We start from the raw sequence: 25,009 nt of genomic DNA on the forward strand, positions 1-25,009 counted from the left end.
GCGGAGCATATTTATGTAGTCTGGCAAAAATCGAACGGCTTTTTTCCGTCCACCTTTTGTTTCTCGATTTTTGTTTTTGTTTCCTCAACTGTTATTTTCGTTCATTTTCTACGCAATCGAAATGTTTCGATTTAAATATCATCGGGAATTGCCATTAAATCAGGATTTTCTTTGTTTATATTGATTTGTTGTTGTTTTTTTTGTGTGTGTGGATGAAAGGCTTAAAAAGCTTGTTCTGCATCTTTCATTAGTTGGTTAAAAGTTTTCTGGGTACTGTCAACTCCCGGCCCGTTTTCCGGTCGCACAGTTACCTCATCCCACGTCCCTAATGAGAGCTATTATGCCGACGAGAAAGCACTAAAACCGTGCCTTTTGTGCTAGGCCGCAAATTTTCACTCCAAAACTTTAAACAATACGTTAAAGCAAAAGTTATGATTCGATTATAAAATTTTCAGAGAGCGTCGGATGCACACACATGTACGAAGGAGATGCCGATTAGCGATCAAGGCACGAACCCCATTCCCGCTCCGGATTTGCACATAAATTTTTAATTAGTATACCGGGTGAGACATTTATCCTTAAATTAATATAAGCCACGCTCAGAATTCCGCACGATCCGTTCGTTGGTTGTCTCGTCTTTCGATGGATAATATGGATATAATACAATGAAGCACCACTTGCGAAAGAGAAACGCAACGCAACGGCCTCCACGATTGGAAACCTTCGTACGCCTTTTGTTAACCCTTACGTCAACGACCCAGCACCCGCTTCAACTCATCCAATATTTCAGAACCCAATTCAATTATTTCACAATTTAAACAATACTTTTCAATTACTAGTAAAATTTAAAAAATAATTATTGTCAAACTTAATTATTAAGCAAATTTTATTTATATAGTTTTTAATTAATTATTTGTAATTTTCTTTACAAACGTAACAATACAATAAAAATTGTCTTGAAAGCAAAACCATTAAATTTTCCTGAAATGACAATGGAGAGTACATTAAAAAATAAATAAAAGAGAAGCGAGGTTGTAAATTCACGTTCCGATCGGTTTCATTCAATAATTCCCATTGAGCGACTGCACCATAAACTGATTAATCGATGCGTTTACTTTTTTTTGCGCGTTGTTTCGCATTTGTTAACACCTTCCTTGTTGTTTTTCGTCTTAGTCTTCTTCTTTCTTCAACATCTTTTCTTTGCTCCTTTTGTTTCGTGTCGCCTCCTGCTTCGTCCTTCTCCTCCTATTGCGTGCGACTGACGAAAAAGATGCCGCTCCGACGGACGACAATTTTTTGCGCTTTGTTTACATAAATTCCGGTTCTCACACACACACACATACACTCTAGAAACAAAGATGATCGCATCGAAACCGCAACGATTCCAACAGAGAAAACCTACAGTTTCCATCATTTGTTCCTGTTTTTGTTTTTTGTTTGATACTTCATTGTTTATATGCATTCCGTTAACACCGTAAATTATTCCGCGGACGTAAATAGCCCACTCGTAAAAATCCTCGATTTCGTTACGCAACAATCATATATTATTTCTTTATTACAATAATAAAAAGAAAAACGTGAAAACAAAATTAATTTTGATTGTTTCATTTAAATTATTCATTTCTATGTCGTTCTAATTAAATGCATTATTTTTTAATGCCTGTATCTAAATGATGCTGGTAGGTTTTTGAATGTTCCAAATGTTTATGAAGGTAAAACTAAATTGAAGCTTGTTGGAAGATTGCGTGAAGGTTTATATGTTTTTTTTTGTTGTTGTGGAGAGTCATAAAGGAAAGAGAAAAATAAATCGTGTAAGAAGAATGGTTGATTATATTGATGTGGTGTTGTGGATCACATTATCGAATAACGTGTGTTTCCTTATGGGCCGAAACGGTGAACCTGATCTTGAACTTGAACTTCGGGTCGGCATTATAAGCGTATTAAGATATATTTATGATCCGAACGAATCGGAATCGAAGAAGAATGGCGTTCGCCTCGCAAGTACGTCGCAATTGAGATGTCGGACGTTAAGTGGAAACAATTTCGAAGCGTTTATTTTTGTTGACACGGAGTTTACAAAACGCTCCCCCATCCATCCACGAACCTATCCATCCTATCGTATCTATCCTCGGACCGCTGCACCGGATACCGATTTTTTCACCGCATATATTTGCATTGTTTTAATAAATAAACGCAAACGGCAAACTTCCTTGCTCGGCCGTTATTATCATTTGCATCACTGGAAAGCGTTTCGCTTAGAACGGAACAAACCAATGATGGTATAATCAAAGCATTTCCTTATCCTTTTGTTTTTTTATTATTATTGTTGTTGTTGTTGTTGTTTTCGTTACACTCACCCTGTATATGCTGTATGGTAACAGTAATGGCCGAGGCTGTGTGCATTTCCCAAATCCGAATCGCACGTACCGCGGATACCTCGCTGTTTGTTGTCTGGTCCTTATCACCCACGAATTCCTTTCGGACTGCATGATTGCAGTTCCACATAAAATAATTCCCGCGGAATACTGCAAAAAACGTCCTTCCAAAAACATCGGCCACTCGTATCTCAACCTCCGACTTAACATTTAATGTTCTCCAGTTCGGTATTTCCATATTACGTTTACCTTGCCGCATTGCAACATTTCTTTAAGAATACACAGCATTAAACTTAAAGCAACTAAACTTAACAATTGCAATCAGATTTTATTTAAACCTAAATAAAATACTCAAAAATTAGTTAATTCTAATTCTCTTTTAATATATTTTATTTTTATAAATATATATATAAAAACCCTGTTAATTAACAATACAGTAGTAATTAAAAACGAACGGTATTTCTGTATTAATTGCTGGAAAATTGTCATACGTAATAAAACATTCTAATATCTTTTAATGCGTTATTATATAATGCGATATAAACACCTTCGAGTATGTGATGGGATAGGATGAGATGAGTGATTGCAAAACTTTCCGGTTGGCAACGTCGATTAAAGTCCGGCAATGTCCGACGCAAAAAAAATAAATTTATATCTCAAGTAAATTCCATACACTAATTCGCTTTGCGCTTTGATACGTGGAAGATCAAAATAGAGAGGTTATGTAGCAAATTTCAACCCGGGGCTAGGCGTTAACTCGAAGATGGAAATACCTATGCATACCCAGCATGTCGACCCTTCATCCACATTCTCAGCTTGCAGCCCTCTAGTAAGGTATGCATCGGTGGCCAACGTATGCAATTTTCATTCATAAACTTAATTAAATAAAACTTACAATTATTATTAAATTTTCGTATTTTAATTATAATTTTAATTAAAATTTCTGTAAAAAAAAACAAAGAATTTAAATAGAAAGGATTTCAATGAAACTATAATAAAATAAGTAGTCAAAACATGGAAATAATTTATACATTTCTTTTGCTGTTTCTTGTCGATTTTTTGAATGTATTTTTTTTTATCTTATCGTCTAGTCCGGAGACGGAATTTTCTACACGTATTTTTACTACGTTTCATTCATGTTTACGAGTATTTTGCAGACGTCTACGTTTTTTTGCCACATTCCTTTACACACGTATTTTTTCTATCAAATTTACTTTTACTTTCTACTTTATAAATTCATTCATGATTTACTTGCACGTTGGTTGCATATCTTACATTTTTAAAGGAATGTATTTTTTTTTTTTTAATATTTTTTGATAGAGTAAATTCTAATAAGATTGATGTCCTAATAGTACTGCAACGTGTGTTACTTGCTTCGTGTGCATAAATTCCAAAATAAATTAGTTGACGATAGATGAATCGATGGTTATACAACGTGTGAAAGTACTAGAGGTATAATCATGTGCTTTTCTCGTGGTTGGTACTTGCAATTGATGAATAGTACCTAGGAGTACGAGATGATTTCTAATAAGATGTATATACGCCATGAATCGATTGTTATATTATATAGTAGGGTAGAGTGTATATCCCGTTGCTTAGTATTTATCATTGATGAATTACACCTAGGTTAATATGTTAAAGTTCATTCTTTTTTTTTTTCAAATTAGTATTATGAATTTGTATATTGTAAAAATATATTATGTAATAGTTGTGTTGTTTTACTTGTTGGTAATTATTATTGATGAATGACACCTGAGGTTAATATGTTAAAGTTGTTGCAGATGTATCTATCAAATTACTTATTAATGTATTTCTGACATGTACTTTTTGCATGAATAAATTAGTGTATAGGAGTCGAGGAGATGGTAAGAATAAAAAAAATATATAAATGCGCAGGGGGAGATTCAGATAGGCAGTTTCATAAAATTGAAATGGTATAATTGTTGTTGTTGTTGTGAAGGTATACGTATGCACGTTGATGCATGGGGTGAATATGTAAGGATGCGAATCCGCCCCCAGTAAGATAGATGGCCTGGCGCGATGCGAGCGTCCCAGGGACGGCTGTTGTCGATTCTGGATATGCTCTGGGGCTAATTAATGGTGGTTATTATCGAGATATTTGGCATAAGCTGTACCGTCCACCATAAACCAGTACGCATTCTGATCGGGCGAGCGATTGCGGCCGCAGACATGATCGTATGTTTTATTGGAGAAATCCGAATGAAAGTGCACATCGCATGCTGGCTGGCTTTGCCATGGATGGCCATGGGTCCTAAGGTAGGTACGTACGTATGGAAGGCATGGACGACGGAGAGCGCAGCATAAGTCTCGCACCGGTAAAAGGTACCACTCGAAAGGTACCACTTCGGCCGCATTCTACCATTTCTACCTGCAGGCTCGGCCATCACCTGCCTCAGCCTCTACCTCTACTTCTACCTTTGCTTTGCTTTGCCTTGCCTTGCCTTTGCTTTACCTTGCTTTGCCTGGTGGCTTTTGGTACAACGAGAACCGTCGGCCGAATACGAATACGAATGCGAACCGGCGCGCACCAAAGAGGAGCGGGGAAAAAAAGATCCTCTGGCGCTCAAGCCTGGCGCACCACACGGGGCTCAGAACGCATTCGACGCCGGCATCGAGTGCTCATCGCACGCTCAGTCTTCGCCAAAGCTCCGTCTGGAAAAGCACGCCGCGTCGCGCCGCCGTTCCTCCACATCATAACATCCTTCGTCAACAATGACAGCCTCTTCTTCGTCGACTCCGCGTATCATCCGGCTCTAAGCCATCATCGGTCTCTTCAAAGTACCGTCGTTGCCGTCGTCACCTTTAAGGACCACCATCACCTCTTCGAATCTTAAGGACTATTTCGAACTCATCTCCCCCTCGTGATCCTCCAGGACAAGTGTCGTCCGCGTGTGTCGTACTGTAACAGTACCATCAAAACCCGAGAGTACCCTGTGAAATGTTATTTACCATGGCCGTGCTAATCAAAAGGTGCGGGATTATTTTGCCCGGATTCAAAGCCACTTCCTCCTGTTTGACCGTCGTCCTCCTCATCTGTTTGGAAACCGTGCTCCTGTGCACCGAGTCCACCTGCTCCAAATCGTTCCACGTCCACTGGAATACCACCAACAGCATGTAAGTCTACCAATCAACTATAACATCTCTACGATATTTACACCACCCCGAGACCACTGGATTTAGAAATTGCACATCAAATTTTACAATCCTTTTATTTTTAATTGTTTCTCCAAAGAGACAAAACCAAAATGCCCGAACCATTAGAAAAGTTGCGATTACTTTAATTACTTGGGACATACAACTTAATTAAATTAACTCAAAAATATCGAATTCACACCAAAAAGTGAAAAAAATAATAATTAACAGAAGGCGTAGGTAGGAACCAAAGAAGAACTTTAAAACAAAAATTTTACAAGTGATTATAAGACATGATAGCAAATATAATTGTAATAAATACATTATGAGAATACTAGAAAAAAATATACTTGTTGTCCTTGCCAGCTTCGTTCACTTCCTTCTGAATCTAAAATATTTATTTTTTCTTACGAATGTTTCACATCTAATTTAGATAAGGCGAAACTGAGTAAAGAAGTTCTGAGGCATTAGCGTATTCACTTATGCGACGGCTGAGGATACGAGCTTGTAGTTTTATCGTGGCATAACTTAGCAGACCGTCGAAATGTCTCTAGAAATATTTTATTTATTCTCCTTCCAATGAGATTCGCAGATACAAATAAAATGGACATTATTAATTCCACGGCAATAAAGCGTGTAATTGCTATGAAACTGAAAAAGGAAAAGCAAATTACCACATTCTAAATCTTAAGAAAAATTATCAGAAATACTCAAGAATTTATATCATTAAAATATCTATCACATTTAAAATAAATGAAATTGAGTTATTGATGATAATTCGTCTAAGAAAATTAAATAATTTTTTGAACTAATAACATTAAAAGTATTCAAAGCAAAATTATTCATTTTTATATGTTAACACAAGTTTAAAAGCAATAAATTAACATAGCGATTTATACATAAAATCTTCAAAAAGAAGAATAAATTTCGTATGTTTTTTTTGTCTATAATTATGTATGTAATTTTATTATTGTTATATTAAATTAGTTCATTCGTTATTGTTTTCATCCGAATTGCAAATTCGCATTTATATAGATATAATAAAAAAATATATATATATGAATGTAACTGAATTTGATAGTGTTACATATTTCCACAATATTTATATTAACAACAAAAACATTATAAATAAAACAACGGATAAATGAATCTACCAATTCGTTATTGTGTTTCCCACTCAACAATACGTGGCCAAAATTCCATTTCCACATGAAAAATAATTTGTTTTTAATGGAATGTACGAAAAAAACAAACAGGCCGCATTCAAAAGCCCAACAAATGTATCACATAACGGTCAGTTTATTATAAACATTTATATGGTGAATCATTTATTTTCATTATATAAATGTATATATAAATCAATTTTGAAATTCATTAAATCGTCCAATCAATTGATTATATAACATTAGTGAATTTACATATAAAATTATTATAAATAAAATAAAAGTTTTTAATTATAAATTTTTGCTCAAAATAAATCAATTAGTTAATTATAATTATTAAATTTTTCTATTCAATTCGTCTATGGTAATTTCTTAAAAAATGATGGATATAATCAAAATGTAGAAATATATTTCCTAATTTTATGTGTAATAAATTGGAAATGTTCAATGCGTAAATCGATAACTTTCTAATACTGTTATTTTTCCAATGTCTCATCTTTTTAATGCACTTCATTTCTGGATGAGCGAAAAACCATTTCATTCGATTGGCATTCATTTCGTTATGAGCTCATTGATATATTAACTTGTTTAATGCGCTTATTAAATATTCTAATGATTCGATAATGCAATAAATCACTCAAGGACGGAATAACTAAGTGTGAATTTTTACATTTCACGCGAGAACTTCCACAGTCATCGTCAATGATTAATGCTCTACGCACAGCATTAACACCAAATTTCTTGTTTTTTTGTTGTTGTTGTTGTTGTTTCATCTTCTTCTCTCATTCGCCTACACATTTCATTTCACTTGTATAATTGCTGTGTTTCATCTACAATATTATTACAAAGAGATTACAGAAAATTACATCACATAAAAATATTGTTGTTAATAAACAAAGCAATTCCTCTATTAGTAGTACTCAATTGAAGTCAATAATTGATTTACATTTTTTTTGCGGCGATCCGTCGGGAAAGTTGCAATTATAAAGAAAAATACTTTTGCATTGTAATTTCCATGTAAATCAGACTAATTTAATTAATCTGTCAGTAAATATGATTAGCTTTTATTTTCTTTTATGAAACGAAATGTAGCATATTTTTAAAATTTCATTTAACCAACAAAAATGCAATTTATAAAATACTTGGCCGTTTTAAATAATTTTTCGTTTTATAAATTTATCGAACTAAAAAAAAAATGATTTGAACTAATTTTGTTTAGGAAAGTAAAGAAAATTACATTAATTAATTTAATAATTAGCGTTGAAGCGTTGGAAATGAATCAATCATTGTTTTAAATAAAATATAAAATAATAATATTTGTTTAAAAATATATGATATTATGGTCTATTATTATTTGCCAGTATTTTTTTTTATTCATGGGCAACGAGGAAAACTAATTGAACGCAAATAATAATACTTGGTTTTGTAATCAATGTAATTCGATATAATAATTTAATAGAGATAAATAACAATTATTAAATTTGACTTTTACGTTTGTTTTAGGAATCTAAACTATATATTTTTTTTAATTTGTTTGTTGCTCGTTTTTTTTTTTGTTTGAATCGTATCTGTGATTCAGGCAGTAGCAGATCGTTTATTACCAGCGTTTAATATCATTTCGACGATTCGAAATCGGGATAAGTATGGGTATTTATTGGCTCTATAAAATTTGACGGCGAGTTCATTAAAACGCGTAATTCTCGTGAAATTGAGTTGTTTCCAATATTGGTTGCTTACTTGTTCTTTCTTTCTTCCTTTTCATTACCAAACCGGAAAACTTGCATTCTTCAATGCCTTAAATGGTGATCTCTGTTATCGTAGCATTGATTTGCTTTAATTCTTTTTTTTTACTTCCTAGAATTGTATATTAAAGTTATACATGTTGAAAGATGTTCTAAACAAAAGTTAAAGAATTTACGTTGTCAACGTTTTGTCTATATTTTGTTGCGTAATTCTCGTGAAATTGAGTTGTTTCCAATATCGGTTGCTTACTTCTTCTTTCTTTCTTCCTTTTCATTACCAAACCGGAAAACTTGCATTCTTCAATGCCTTAAATGGTGATCTCTCTTATCGTAGCATTGATTTTCTTCAATCCTTTTTTATTTTTTTACTTCCTAGAATTGTATATTAAAGTTATGCATGTTGAAAGATGTTCTAAACAAAAGTTAAAGAATTTACGTTGTCAACGTTTTGTCTATATGTTGTTGGGGAATTTGGATGAATCATTTTTGAGGGAAATATTTTGTCTAGGAACCACGAATTACGTTGCATGGAACATGTGTAAGTGGTGCAGCGTGTGTGATATTTAATAGCCGATCGGAGGCATTATGCAAATTCGAATTATATAATTGATTCCGGCGAATTCGAGATCGGAATCGAATGAAATAAAGTAAGGCGAATTCGGGGGAGGGAGGGGAGGAAAATCGACGAAAACGGTGGAGGAACGTGGAATTAAATAAAAAAAAAGAGAGGTATAATTTGATGCGGACCTGAACCTATGATTATGATGGAACGAAAGAGGAACTTATACCCCTAAGGCGGGGCGCCCTGAGCCTCAGTCTGTTTAACCAAACATTCGGAATGGAAGCAAAAATGATACCGCGGCCAAATGCAAATTGGCGAACACCCGTCATTACTAAATGTCAAATTTTTGATTCCCATCACGAAAGCCAGACGTTGCGGGCATTAGAATATTAAATTATACATGGTTATAAAATAATAAGAAAAACAAAGGATGGTGTGGAAAAGGGCTCAGCGAGAACCTAAAGCAATTAACATTTTTTACTCAAGAATCTTTCGAATTGAATTAACCGAGGGAATTCTGTAATTTACGAGCTGACAAGTCATAACTAATAAAGCATATGCGCGGCTAGCTTGAAGCGTTTGACTTCTGCGATGATGTTTGGAAGGGAGGACAAGATCGGAGCTCCACAAAGTTCGGTGCAGTCGGGAGCAATTAGGAAAGGCAATTGACCATTTTTTTTATAGTCCATTTTTTCCCATCGCCTCCCTGGCCGCATTACAACAATTGCGGATGGCCATAATAAAAAGGAGTAAATGAAATAAACGGACAACAACGGGTTTATAACCGTTCGCTGCGCGTTCCTCTTCTCCTTATTCTTCTTTCCTACCATCCCGTTCCATCCTTCTCTCGCACTCGTATCCTTCGTCCTCTTAATATTATTATGCCCGCTTTAAATTGCATTACTCTAATGGATGCATGATATATAAGAGGTAATTGTGAATACTTAACGTGCGTGGGCGTGTGGTTAATTGTCATTTCAAGGTACGGGAAAATGTATAAATCTCTTGACGCCCATTCGGACCGATTTCGATTTTTATCCGCCGCACTCGATCTCAATCATAATTTAATAGGATCTTACCTGAATTCACAAACAAAACAACACGAAAACCCTTATACAAACTACTGTATAACAACTAAATCCAATGAGGATTTATTACCTCCTGCACATCTCTCATTTGAACCAACCCACACCTCCATCTACCATTAAACTTGCTCCAAATCATTACGTTTTGCATACCTCTGTCAATCAAATGCTTATTTATGATACATTCTATTACTATATTAAATATGAAATTATTGATTAAAGCTAAAATAAATTTAATAAGCAGATGATAAAGTTGTTGTAGTATTTCAATGAAAATAGGATAATAACATTATTTTGAAGTTATGGGTTAATGCAGAAGTGATGATCATATTTGAAATTGACGCAATGAGCGACGTTCTAAATGGTTGGGACTCTGTCGGCCACTGAAAGCACCGGCATTAATAAATAATGAGGCGACGTTTATTCAACGCAACCCCCGTCGAAAATCCGGCAGACTGTTAAAACAATTATCGTCCCTTTTCCGTTCCCGGCCCAATTTGCCAAAAGACGGCCGTTGCGAAGAGGAGGAGAACGGTGGAATCCGGATGGGCCATCAATCAAAAATGCCCTCTGTTATTTATAGAAAATATTCAGATTCCTCTCTTATTTTGACGTTTCGAGAACTAATGACAGGTTCCGCAATCGCGAACATTAGGAGAATAACCACATTCATCTTCGTATTTATAGATGTATGTATAAATATATATATATGTGAAATTCGAGGAATAAATCCTGCATATTTAATCAGTTGATTTTTGCATTAAATTATATGGATACATTTCGAGGGGTCCGCGGTCCTTTTTCTTCTCTTCTCTTATGCATATACACATATATAATTCGAAGCTTTATCCTGTCTGGAAATTAAGCCAATAAACGGACGTAATCTTTATATTCGTGGATAATGATTGCGAGTCCTTATTTGCTAGGAGTGGCAGCATAAAATATCCATTGGAATTATCTCTGAAACGTTGACACGCGAGTGGACGTCCGCGTTGTGGTGGTTTCTGTTCCTTTTCTTTCCTTCCTTTTACACGCCGCGTTTATTTATTTACGCGTTTTTTCTCTTAGCTGTGCGCGTCCACAAAAAACTTGTCCAATGCGTGCAATAATAACAATAAGTTTACACCATTTCTATCATCGTTCTTATGAATATTACATAATTATTCCGAAAATGACATCAAACTAAAACGAGAGAAACTCGGGAAACGAACGACGGTGATTTGCAATTCCCGAAATCTTCGATGCCATCTCTCGCTTTCTGTATTCTTCTGCATCTTCTTTTATTTTTTTTTTAAATTTATTTTCCTCTTCGTCTTTTCATCCTCCTCCGGTTCTTCGTACTCTTCTTCTCCATCTACCATCTTCTTCCTTCTATCAAATATTTATTGCTTTCACAATTTTATCTCGTGTCCAGTTCGTGGGCGTTACACGAGAGAGCCAAAACGAAAAGCCGGAGAGGAACAAAATGAAAACCGAAACGGACGACGGAGCGGATTGTAAAAAATATCTCTCTACCTGGAAATAGTAACGGGCCGAGATGGGGCCACTCTTCTTTGCAACGGCCGAGGAGTTGAGCGAATGTGGGGGGAGAGGGGTGGAAACCGAATAAAAGGGCATTGCATAAGCTAAAGCGAGGATCGGGAGACACGGCCTTTCAAACGAAACGACAACGATGTATTTACACTGGCCATAAATTCGGAACTATTACTTTTGTCATACACACACAGCAACAACAAAAAAAAAGTAACAATCCATATTCAACATGGTAAAGGGTACTTTACACGGGGCGATTTCATGTAATTGACTTCGTACAAGAATATCTCTCACTGTATACCCGACCTTTTTGCAATGATTAAATATCCCATTATAATACATTTAAATTACAGAATCGATCTGTAGTACAAATCAAACGAAATTTAATTTATTATTTCCTTGTTCTTATTCAAAAAATATAGAATAATCAAAATATTGACAATATTGACTTTGTAAAGAAAATCCGTCACTGTATATTAGACCTTGTGGGCTATTAGGAAAGTGTGTGATTTTTTTTTTGTAAACTAGTTACAATTATTTAAATTGCATAGTATTATAGCGTATGATTTGTTTTATTATAGACTATCATATTAGTCCTTGAGGACTATCAGGAAAGCGATTGCTCAGCAAGTGTGGGTTATGAATATGAAAAGAGTAAAGTTTAAAGTGATCCCTGTACGTTTTAGTGTTTAGAATGTGGACGATTCTAATAGTTGGGGTTAATTTGGTAAGGGGAGATCTTTCCGCCATTTGCTGTAAATTCGAAGAGGCCGCCTTTTGTTTTGCTCTTTTGGCGAGTTCAACGTTAAAATGCATAATGCATAGAAGTGGGTTTAACGAAAAGCCCGGACAGAAGGTCTTTACAGATATTTCACAGATATATACAGTGTGTTGGCGTGTATATTGTATCGCGGCTGCTCCTCTCCTTTTGCACCTCCTCACCCTCTTCAAGATCGTCTTCGACCGCGTTGTTTTCCTCTTATTTTTTTCGTCCGCATTTGCTATATCTCTCTCCCTTTCTTTCTTTGGAAGTAATTTAAGCACACTAAAAATTTAGCAAGACGTTTTATAAATTTATGAACATTGGTGCTTTAAAGTGCAGATATTTTATGCGGTAGACATTCTCATTTGCCCAAGTGTGCGGATGATTTAAAAGACGTTTATTGTATTTTGGGATTTTGTTGCTGTTGCCGTTGTCGATGCATTCATTCTCTTCAACCGAAACTCTTCTGCTGGGCGTTCTCTGTCCAAGACAGAACAAAATTACCCGTTCATTAAGGCCAGGTGATATTCAATAATGTATATTAGTCGGATTTTCTATTTAATTTTTTTTACAGTTTCTTTCTTCTTCTTCAGAGAGTTTTTTCCTCCCTTTGTTCGGAAGCGGCGATTTATTAAGCCGTATCATTGAAAGAAACCTTTTAGGTATTTTATGCCAATTTCGAGTGCGCTCAATTGCTTTTCCTTCCAATTATTCAATTTTATACCTGCCTTCCATTGTCGAGGACCAATATATTCAGAGAGCCGATCTTCGGGCGAAAGGGAGAGGAGAGGCTCAGATCACGCTTTTGTTATGTCTACAGGAATCGCGCGATGAATATTAAAATACCGCGGAATCTCGAAACCAAATACCGCGCACTCTTCACAATATTCAATCCGCTGCAATTTCACTCATTATCCTGTTATCGGAAACACGACGTATTTCCACACGAAACAAATAAATTTCCATCTTCGTCTACCATTCCCATCTTCTTCATAGTCAAAATTATTACAATAATTAAACAAATTATAATTCTATCATGTATACTATATTTACACGAATTATTAATTGGACATCAAAAAAGTAATAAATTTCTTCTTAATTCAATTCATAAATATATTATTGAAAACTGGAAATTGATTATAATCATATCATTTGTATTATTAAGTTAAACCTTTATTTTCATTAATTAATAGGACCCAGTATCGATACCTGCGGTTCCACTTATATCTACTAACTAAGTGGTAAATTACATTATTAGTACGGCTTCTATAGTTGTACGAAAAAAAAAGTCAGATATTAAATATATTTGTTTTAATTAATACTATAAAATGCATTGTAAACGTCTGAAGATTTTCATCTAATTGAATAGTTTTTGATCGTATCGTTTGTAATTATTTCTGTTTCATATCTGAATGAATGTAATGTGTATCTTAGCAAAGGAGTTACCACTTAATATAGAATTTAATTGCCCAAGAGGCGAGCGTAAGTCAAACACCAATAAATTTCAGCTGCTATCCCCAGAAAGATAACTCTAATGCTGTGGACATTCAAATTTCCAGATTGTGCATCTAAATGCGTTTATATACTAAGAAATTTATCAAAAATCTACATCTTAGTTCTTCACGGCATACAATTAACCGTAGGTATTATTTCAAGTCACCGTTTAAGTTCACAAAAATTCCAGATTGTTGTAGCCACAAAGAATTTGCGGATAATTCAATAGAAAACGAATGAAAATATGCATCGAAGACGTGCGTTACGTGTTTGCTTTCAGATCGATTAATTGTGAGCCATCAAATGAATAATTCCGTGCGAAGCATTCGAGATATTCAAATTAAACGAAAATATTTCCGAAACTATAGAAATTCCTCAACGAATACAATTCAATCATCATACAGAGAGGAAAATGAATGCCAGTAGATAAAACTCGTGGAACAAGTTATTTTGCTATACTCTTTTCATTTACAAGTTAGTTGTCAGGTATTTGTTTTTCGTAATTACGATGCGTGCTGTTGTTGTTTTCGGTAGTCGCTTTTAATGGTGGCATTAAAAAAAAACGAAAGGAGGGAATGGTATAAATGTTTGAAACGTGGTTTAACCCTTTCACAGGCAGCGGTTGCAACTGTGTACATTAAATTTGATGGCTGCGCGTCGAGCCGGCCGCACTGATCTGAAATTACTATGAAAAGCATCTGCTCTTATTTGTGTACATTTTATTACTCAAAACGCAAGTAATTATCTTGAAAAGCGTTAAGATTCCCAGCCGAATATAAATATCGAGCTTTGCGAAAGTAAATAGTAGTAGTAGAAGGGAGGGATTTCCCCGAAACGGTATTAACACAGTCGCAGGCAATGATACTAAACAATCTGGAATGTACCCATAGAACTTGGTTTTGGTCTATCGGGATGAATAGATGAAGTCAGGAATCCGTCCGCTGTTGCTGCTTTTAATTAAGCCGTATTGCTTTCAAGGGTGCAAATTTGTTTTTCGACTTTCGTAACGGATGCACGGCACGATGTATTAATTAAGTAGTTTCCAGCAAATTTGTTTCATACAGACGCGTATATTAAAATTGCTTAAAATTATGCCTTTGTTGCCTACCAAACTTTTACGGTGTAATAATGTTGTAAACGATATTTACAAAATTTCATAATGACAAATATTCCCAACTTTAGAGAATTGGGAATATCAATCAATATATCACTGTTGTTGTTATTATTATTATTATTATTAACGCATTGATGTATCAACGTTGATGCATCGTTACCTCTTGTACCTCGGGCATCAGATGTCGATGCACCAGTTGTGTGTGCTCAGCGAGTGCTGAACGCTATCAGGAAGGTCGTTTAACCATTCCATAGCGAATGCACGCCTCAGGACTGAGCCTCAAGGAACACCAGATAATTGCATCCGATTAATATGAAATTCGCTTTATGCAAATCACAACAGAAAAATACATTTTGTTTCTTTAGAAAATCACTTATTCACATATTTTCTTTTGCTTATGTGATTTTATTATAGTATAAGTTATAGCTGGTGTTAAATGTTTAAATGGCGTGTAAACAGTTTGTTCCGAGCCAGTTAGTTATTTTTTTGTACAATTTGGCAAACATCTTCGTATGTCTGAAGTAAGTCTAATTTATATAAATTAGAGTTAGAACTAAACGTGTCGCGGAAAGTGTCGTGTTTACCGTTAAAAGGACAATGAAGGTACCTTCGCTTTGAGCCGTGTGAAGGTATTCCGAGCTTAGCATGACTTTGATACAATTAGTTCCGTCGTGTAAAATTTTATGTTTCCACAGTTCCAACATAAGCTAAGCCGCGTTCCATTATGAGCGTGGCAGATCGCGCTTGAAATATTTCGCCGGTAGGGTCCGCGGGTCAAATGTATCGACAAGCCGTTATGGGAGTCGGCGGGTCATTACGCAACGGTCGCGCCGTTCCCGAGGACCTTCCTTTCCAAAGCCATCGTAAATAATAGGCGATCATCATGATCCGACATCTAATTGCTGCGAATTTCGCAAGGATCCGCGCTCGTGTTTACGACTTTTTAATTAGTCCTGATCCGGGTTCCGGTAATTCACTTTTCGAGCGATACCCCATATGTTTAATTCGCCGCATTTACTACCTCCTAATTGCTTAATTAATTATCGCTTACCAATCTAAATTTAAGTATAATTTTCCTGTGAGCGTTTTTAATGGGATTTATTTATTTATTTAGGTCGCTAGGTTTTTGGGTGTTTTGGTTTTGCGAATTTACGCAAATAGGGATGCTGAGTAAAGATTGGTGTACGATTTCTGAACCAGTGAGCGCGACGACCGGTTCATCAAATCATATGGCGATTTCTTTGCTAATTCCATGTTGGAATACAACAGTCAGAAGATTTTATGAATCGCTGCCGATCTGTCTGTACAACTGTTTCTGAGGACAACAGATGGCGTCCATGCCTGTAACCTTTCCGGAGGGCAGACCCTCTTGGCGTTCCTCATAATATGATAGATAGATCTATCCACATATATATACATACATGTTTTTTTTTAATGTTGTCATGGTGTTTCTTTCCTACGTGGCCACTGACCATAGCGTCCGGCTGACCTTTAGCGCCTTTCTAAAAAGTCAATCGGACAATAAAACTGCTGTCACCTTTCTAATGTGTACATATATATACACATTATTATATAACTATATATATATATTTTTTTTTGTACTTGTTCGTTCATCCTTTTAAAATACCAAGTGACGTTCTTTCTATAGTTTAATTGGTGCATTGAAATATGGCGTGAAACGTCTTCCTCCATGGGGCTTTCATTTCCATGGCTCCGGCACGAAGAGCACGACAACCGGGATCGATCGCTTATCAATTTTTTATCGGTCTTCCTGAATAATTGATCCGCGGAATCGAAAGTGCCTCTCGATTCCTTTTAGATTTTCTTGTTTATTTTATTTATTTATTTTTTTGTTCGCCTGTCCTCCGACAGGATTTCGAGGTGGAGCAGCGAAAGCGCGCTTCAAATTTTATTGTATCGTGAAATACTCAATAATAAATATTGCCTTCTCAACTCTGCCATTTAGATTCTAATGGTTCTGTATCAATCCAATATTAATTTTACAAGTTCTTATTACAATGTAACCTAAATTTGATTTTAGGTATCATTATAAATGTTGTAGCAACATTGCTATTCGTTGGTATTAAAACATAATGTTTATCATTAAAATTCTATGGGCATCTTTAGTGGTATTTGAACCATAAAGTAAACGGTAACTGGTATGAATAGTAGTATGTAATTAAATATTAGTTGCGATATGTTCTTGCAGAATCGAAAGTGTCAACTACAACTAGTAACTATTACGACAACAACTAGGAGGATTGAAAGGACCTAAAATGTTATTATTGTGGAATAGTTATAATGGGTTTGAAACCGCTGCATTGACATTCCGGCATAAATCCCTCTTATTAAATTTACGGCTCGGAGTCTCCGAGGTGCGCGACTACTCTCCGGTGATAATGCATTTTATTGCCTACGACATAAAAGATCTTCGAGCACATGACTTCACTCACGGTATCGAATACGAAAAAATATTCGAACATATTTGTCGTATAGGAATTCGAATTTTATGCGATCGTAAAATAGGCTTCTCTCCTCTTCTGTTCCTTTATTATTTTTTTTTCATCTCTTTTCGTTCTCTCCTCTCATACTCCGCCCGTTGACACCAAACAAGGAAGGAAACACGAAATGGGAGACGAACAGATAATGTTGATGAAGGTACATGGAAAGAGAGAGAGAGAAAGAGAGATTAAGAAGAATATGGTGAAGGTAAGAGATGTCGTGCAGTGACCCAGTCTTTCCTCATTCTCTCGTTGGCGAGATGAATTGCGTTTGACGAAGTCACGTCGCGAGCTGCTTATCGGGATTAAGATTCCATTTCTCATTACACTTGTCGAACACCCTTTCAATTCCGCTGAAAACAACGCACATGTCTTGTGGTTCTGGTCTGGTCTCGTCCTTAATGCGGAGAAGAGCGATCCTCCGGCAACGGCATTTGATATCCAAATCAGATTCCGCTGAGTAAATAATACTGTTTTGAATCAGTGTGGGAAAGCGGTGAGCATTCCGCTTTCTAGCGCGATTTACTACAGGAAATTGCGCGCGTTTTTACTCTCGATGGTCCCGCGAAATTCCGTGTATAAGACGCACCCGGACCAAAGATTTTCCGGCCCGTTTCGAGGCAGATGGCCGACGAACATTGAAAAAGGTAGAATGCGCTGATCTGTATCAAGCGGATCAAAGTTCAGGTTGGGAAAGACACCTCACCTCGTGTCTTGACCCTAGCAATCAGTGACCGGCTAATGTACAACCGCTATGTGAAGCGATCTCCGCATCCGCGAGCCGGAAAGACTACAAGCAACATTTGGCACTGACGATGTACACAAATTATATAATAATTCAAATTACATTTATTTTTATAATTGATAGACCAAAAAAATGTTAATGTTTCTTCACTTTCGACTGGTAATTCATGTATATGAATGTGTGTATATATATATATAAGAATGTGTGTCGAAACTTGTTATGGGAAATGGGATCGGCGCGCTAGGAAGATTCCTAGAACGAATTCTTCTCCTCCTCCGAAATGAAGAAACAAATCAAGACAATTACCTAAACGAGCTACTATTATAGTGAATTGTGGGTAAAGCTAGGAAATTGCTAGAGGTGAAACCGTCATCCGTGTATATTCACATATGGCTTATTACCGTGGAACAAGCGTTATTATTTAAATGCGAAGTCACCAATTAACGCATGCAGGAAAGTGGAAGATGCACCGGAACTGCATCGTGGGAGTGGATCGAAGATGGTCGAAAGGTTCGAGCAAATAAAATCGAGAAAAAATCCGTATTCGCGTTGTGTGCACCGGAACTGAAGAGGCAAGCCAACCAACATGGCGCATCCACATCCAGTATGGCGTACTCGAGGGTTAACGAAACCGCCACGGGATAAGCACGGAGTTATTTACGATGTATATGGCATGAACTGTCTTATACGTTATTTATTTACATCGCTTCTCTCTCTATCCGCCAGAAAAGAATCCCGATGAAGAGGATTAAAAAAGAAGATTGGGAAGGAGCTGTCGCGCCAATGAAGAGGAGAAGGAGGAGTAAGATGAAGATGAAGAGCGAAAGGAAGGATGAGGTGGCGAAGAGGATAAACGTGGAGGCCGCGGTACCACGTGGACACACTTTTACATGTGCCGTGCCCTCCTACGCGCATTACACATCCCGAACGCAATTACATCTCAATTCCCACAAAATTGGGATCTGATTCAAATGAAATTAGTCCAACTCTTGTTCTTGCCATCTATAATTAGAATAATTTTACTATTCGTCGAAAACAAATTACTTAATACCTTCACTTAATTAATTCCCCATTAAAACTATTTTCGGAATAATACTCATTTCAAGTAAAATTATTCTACAAAACTGGTAGCTATTAACGAGATCTTCAACAACATTTCTACTGATCAATGTCCGAGTGCTCGTATTACTTGTTGACTTGCAGTTTCGGTGTTTATCATGATCTGACCTGATACAACTGAAATACGACTCTCGTTGCTATCGCAACCTTGAGATGCAGAATTACAATATAACAATTAATTTTCAAGGTGATGATAACTATTAATAGATGCAAATATATATATTTTTACCTTTGTACTGGTAATGGATGGAGGAATTCAATTGCACAATAGATACGGATTGTCTAAATGGTGAGGTATACAAAAACAAAGAATGTCAAATATTTACCGAATGATTAAAGTGATGGATGCTGTACAATTAGGCAATCCGACAGGACGATCCGTTAGCAAACGCATAATTTATTTAAAAATTAAATTATCGGAGAAGTAATTTGAGTGGAAGGCGAAGAAGCGAAAACAAAAACGGAAAAGGAAGAAGAGAGAGAAAAGTTGAAAAGGTGAAAGAAAAAAAGGAGAAAACTCTAGGATGGTAATTAGGCGGAGCTTTCAGATATTTACAAAGCATTATCTAGAGTTGAAGTTTCTGAATGGAGGCAATATTGAGGAGCTATTAAGGCGAGCCTTTGCGCGTGTATGTGCATGTGTATGTAAGTTATAAATGAGTGTAGCGGAATTTTGGATGATTTACGTCTTTTCAACGAGCGAACCTCTCCGTAATCACAGCGTACATACATGCATGCATACGATGCTTGCGCAAAGTGCGCGCACTACATTACGTAAGGAAATGCGAACTGCAGTCAGTGGATTTAATAAAATTACATATAATGCAAGCAGTTTGTGTACGTATATGTATGTATTTACATATGTGGATGCATATGCAGTGGGATTGTATGATGTGAGGGGTAGGAGTGTATGTGTATGCGACCGTGGAAATATGTTTTACTTTCTATAGAGGGGTTTGATTAAAAGCGGAGAGCAAGGTTGTTTAATTACGAGAGACGACAGTTCTGTGTGCTGGAGTCGAGGGGTGGCCTTCTCCTGCTCCTGATGCTGATCCTGTTACTACTACTACTACTACTGCTTCTGCTTCTGGATGCAAGTGAGCTTTTGCCTTCGCGGCGGTAGCTCACGTATCAGATTTGCGAGCGGAACTAATTCCGATGATGGTAGGTCGTTTATTAAGCCATCGATGACTGATTGTATCGTTAAACTAGTCCGTGTCTTTCGACTCGCCTCTCTGAAGGATCCAGTCATTTGCACATAATGCCACTCGCGACGAGGAGGAAGCACTTCAGAAATAGCCACTTTCATAATTCATAAGCTCGCACGCACCTTCAAAAACCAAAACGAAGAACGCGGCGCGAGACGAGCGGCGAGTAAAGAAATAGGAAGACGGAGGATTGAGGAGAGGAACAGAAACGGGAAGGATAATTACTCGTGGCGACTCGAATTTATGTTGGCACAGACAAAACGCTGCATGCTTAATTAATTTCAGACTAATATAATATATGTATACACATATACGCACACAGCATTGACACTCACATACCTATACTTATACATGTATGTATGCATGTATACACGTATACGTGTGAGCTGTATTTGGTCATGTACAGGACATGCATCCAGTAAGAACAATGGAGCCTTTGAAATTCGACTAAATAATAATAATGGGTCTCGCCTCCGCCTCCGCCGCCTCCTTCCATCTCGTGCCGTGGATTTCGATCAAATATTGTACCCATTAAAAGTTACGGCCAACTGTTTCGTATTACATCCATTGACTGTCTCTAGAATAATGGCACGGCCAAGTGAATTCCTCAATTTCCTAAAAACGCAAACGGGAATAGCGCCAGCCGCTCACATCAAAAGAGGAAACACTAGTAATCCTTTCATATCTTTCGCAGACCATCACGTAGAATAAAGCGCACACGTCGCTGCAACCCTTAACAATCCGCAAACAGGAGACCGGAAAAGGAAAGCGTCGAATTTTCAATGCCATTATGACGCGAAGCCTAGGAATCTCCGCGAATTGCTCTCACATTCGAAGTGCAATCCCAGGATTCTCTCACACATGCGAAACACATTTGTTCATCCTTCTACAGAACTAAGCACATCTATCCTATCTCTTCAAGAAAAATAAAATTGAGTTTCTTGACCTTTTCCAAGCCTCTCTATCATTCATCCATCCATCTAATACTTACATTTTCTCAAAACATATATATTGCCTTATCTTTATTATATTCAAAACCATTTATACTACTTAAACTTTGGTCAAAAATATATGTCAGAAAAACTTGTTTCCATCTATCCACAAAATAATTTTGAAGTGTAACTCTATAAATAGATCTTAAATAACAGGTTACACTGTTTATTGATATGATTTCCATCGTGTAAATATATCCAGTGACAAAATGTAAATACAGAAAATAGATAGAAATCTGCTAAATTACGGCGCTCTGTGGAAATGAAATACATTAGGTTGAATAATGAGCGCTCTCTATATTATTTTTTTTTTCTTTCGTTTTATCTAACGTTTCATATAACGCGTACGTATATTTATGAATCGACCAATTAAACGGCGATAAATAGCTGAATTTCCGCTGGAATATGAATCGGTTCGAACGGCTATGCAAATATTTTAGCGGCGGCTTCCATATAATAAATCCTATTAAAATGTTCCTAGGCTCTGAGCCAACATTTCATTTGTTCTATATAAAACATGCGAAAAGTAGTTTACTGCCCTTCACAATATGGCCAAAAAATCAAGCTTCCTTCTTTTTTAACATACCATTGCCCTTATACAATAATCCAGTATGTATGCATTTTCTTGCCATCAACGAAATACACTCTGCCAATTTTGCAGTCTCATTCTACTCATCAACAACATTCACCAACGTTTTTATCCTATTTGTAACATAGACAACAAAATCAGTATAGCAACAGGAAATATACAAATAAAAAATAAGTAATATGAGTCAATTAATACAGGTTTTCAGGCTATAATTTTGAACACGTTGTTGATTTATTTAATTCAATATTTTCCTAATAGTATTTTTTATGGAACGCTCCAGGCATATTCTTAAACTAGGCTTTTCTAATTTATCTACCTTAGCTTATTTTTCTCTTTATTTTAAATTTTATCAATTTTTTAAATTAACAACTATTTCTATAAAATAACAAACTTATAGCTGTTATCACAAAAAATAATAATTAAGGAAATGTATGAAAACGATCCAAATTTATGTGAAGGAAACTGCGCACGTCTTGGCTTTACGACGGGCACATTTAACACGTTACTTTTATTTCCGTCCACATTTAAATCGTAAAATTCCGATGGATCTTCACTTCCTTGATGGAAGCTAAGGCTTAATAATCTCCTCGAAGCGCTTCTTTTATACTAACTAAAAACTTACCTATAAATTGCGAATAGTTTAGTTTAGAATATATTTAATCAAAATACATTAGTTGAAGTATAAATTCTGAAATATTAAGATTTAATCTTGAAAAGTTCTAAAATCGATAAAGTGGGATGAAAATGTGTTTTATTTGTGTTTGAATGTTATTAGATGTGGTGGAGCTGGAAATAGAAGTAAAATTATGGCGTCGCCGGGGGGAACACGCATGTATCGCCATTGGGTTAGTGACGTGCGTGATGAGGTTCATGGGCAAGTATCAGCTTGCGGGGGATGTTAAAACCTGCATAATCCTGGGGGAAGCCCTGCTAGTTCAAACAAGAACCCCTTTGAGTAGCGAGGATAGGGATCGGGAGATAGCGGACGAGCGATCGGATCTTGTTGTTATTGCTGTTGTTGTTGTAACAATCAGGTGAATGATGAATGATTTATCAAAGTTGTTGTTAAGTGCAGGAAACGATCGTTTCTTCGTTTTGTTGCTAATAATGCGAGTAAAAGAGATTGAAAAGATAAAAAGAAGGAGAGGAAAAGTTTAATTAAAAGAATGAACGGTCGCAGCCGTCCTGAAAAAAATAATAATATGAAGCTGAAAAGGAAAATAAATTAAAGTGGAACAAAGGCGTGATTGAGAACGTTTTACTTACGATTTATTTTTCACATGCCACCAGATCGTTCCGTTTTGGGTACCCCTTCCTCTCATCGGACGCTTGTATTTACATTATGAAAATTCATACCATGGGTAAAATGCACACGGACATACTTAATAATGGAAACGGTGTACGGTGGTAGTTTTTCCGAGTTGTTATTGCCTTTTTCGGTTCCGTTGCGTGCGACTAATCTCCAACGTCCAACTTCTTATGTCTAACAATGTTACCCGATAAACACGAGCTAAGAGAAATATACCACCACCAGAGCCTAGTGTGCGTTTGTGCAAACCTTACACCAGTGTTCGTGCCAACCTTTGGCATTATAATAATTACCAAAGCTGTGGCAGCGGCGGCCATCTAATTTAATTTATTTTTCGTGGCATTTGTTTCCCATGCACAGTGAAAACGGAATTTTAATCTGAACTACATACGTGTATTCTGACGCAGCGGAAAAGGCCTCTATTTCACTTGTCCAGAAACCGTAACATCTTAAATTCATAGATGCGATGTGCGTTAATGAATGCAACTACAAAAAGGGGGATGTTCAGATGCGTGCATTTCCATCTTCATTTAAATTCTTAAACGCTTTAAAACAAACTATTGTCACATCAAAGTAACAAGAAATATTTTACAATAGAAACATTTCAAAACAAATAAAAATATAAAAAATTAATTTGTTAAAAAATGTAAATTTTTAATTGAATTTTTAAAATAAGTTTTGTTTGTGTTTTTATTTAATTATTTGAATATGTGTAATTCTAAATAGTAAATTTTCTTTGAAAACTGAATTATATACATTATATGCATTCTGCTGCAGCGGAAAAGGCCCTTATTTCACTTGTCCAGAAACCGTAACATCTTAAATTCATAGATGTGCGTTAATGAACGTAACTACAAAAGGGGGTTGCCTGCATCAGATGCGTGTATTTCCATTTACATATATATACGTATATAGGAGTGTGTGTGTGAGTGTATGTAGATTTTTTATTAATAGAGGTTTGACGACCACACCGTTGTATAGTGAATTACCTGGTCGTAACTCATGTTAATCTCAAATTTATGAATCGTTGTGAGCTCACGAATACTCGACTCTGCTTAGGACTACACGACTCTTTAGATTATGTATTTAAATTTTGTACATCTTTTCTTTGATTATAGCTATTTATGGGTCTCCACATTTATATCTTAGGTCGGAGCCACGTCCGCGGCTAAACCCGTCACAAATAACAAATAAACTACCCATCGACTAAAAGAATGAAAGAGGAGAAGAATCGGAAAAGGAGGAAGGTTCGAGTGAAAGAAAGATGGAGATGGAGAGAAAGAAGAAGAGATTTAAAAAGAAGTAGAAGAACAAGAATCAGGACGAGTAGGTAAAAAGAAAGCCAGTCGGCCCATACCTCTCTATACGCAATTAAACGTAATTGTGGTCGTAACGTTACCGTAACCTAACCTCCTCAAACGTTCAAAATTCTTATTTATAACCCACCTACGAGCATGTCGATCGGTATTCTGAATACTTCCAATACTCGCTTTACCTCACTTCACCTCATCTGGTGGTGCGAAGCAAGCAAGAAGTATGATGAACAGGAGCGCCAACTGGAT

The 25,009-nt window shown here is 36.2% G+C and overlaps 1 protein-coding gene across 1 annotated transcript in view; it reads left to right on the top strand.

The window, feature by feature from the left end:
* Window positions 1-5,175: 5,175 nt before the first annotated feature.
* Window positions 5,176-25,009, top strand: part of LOC108560506 (ephrin-B2-like) — a gene marked incomplete at its 5' end in the record, with an annotated part of 101,817 nt that continues 81,983 nt past the window's right edge. Inside the window, 1 exon segment of the mRNA XM_017918076.1 lies at window positions 5,176-5,510. Within this exon segment, the coding sequence (XP_017773565.1) occupies window positions 5,335-5,510 (176 nt within the window).

The sequence above is a fragment of the Nicrophorus vespilloides genome, unplaced genomic scaffold, assembly GCF_001412225.1.
Source record: "Nicrophorus vespilloides isolate i.1.1-1 unplaced genomic scaffold, Nicve_v1.0, whole genome shotgun sequence".
Classification (NCBI taxonomy): Eukaryota; Metazoa; Arthropoda; class Insecta; order Coleoptera; family Silphidae; genus Nicrophorus; species Nicrophorus vespilloides.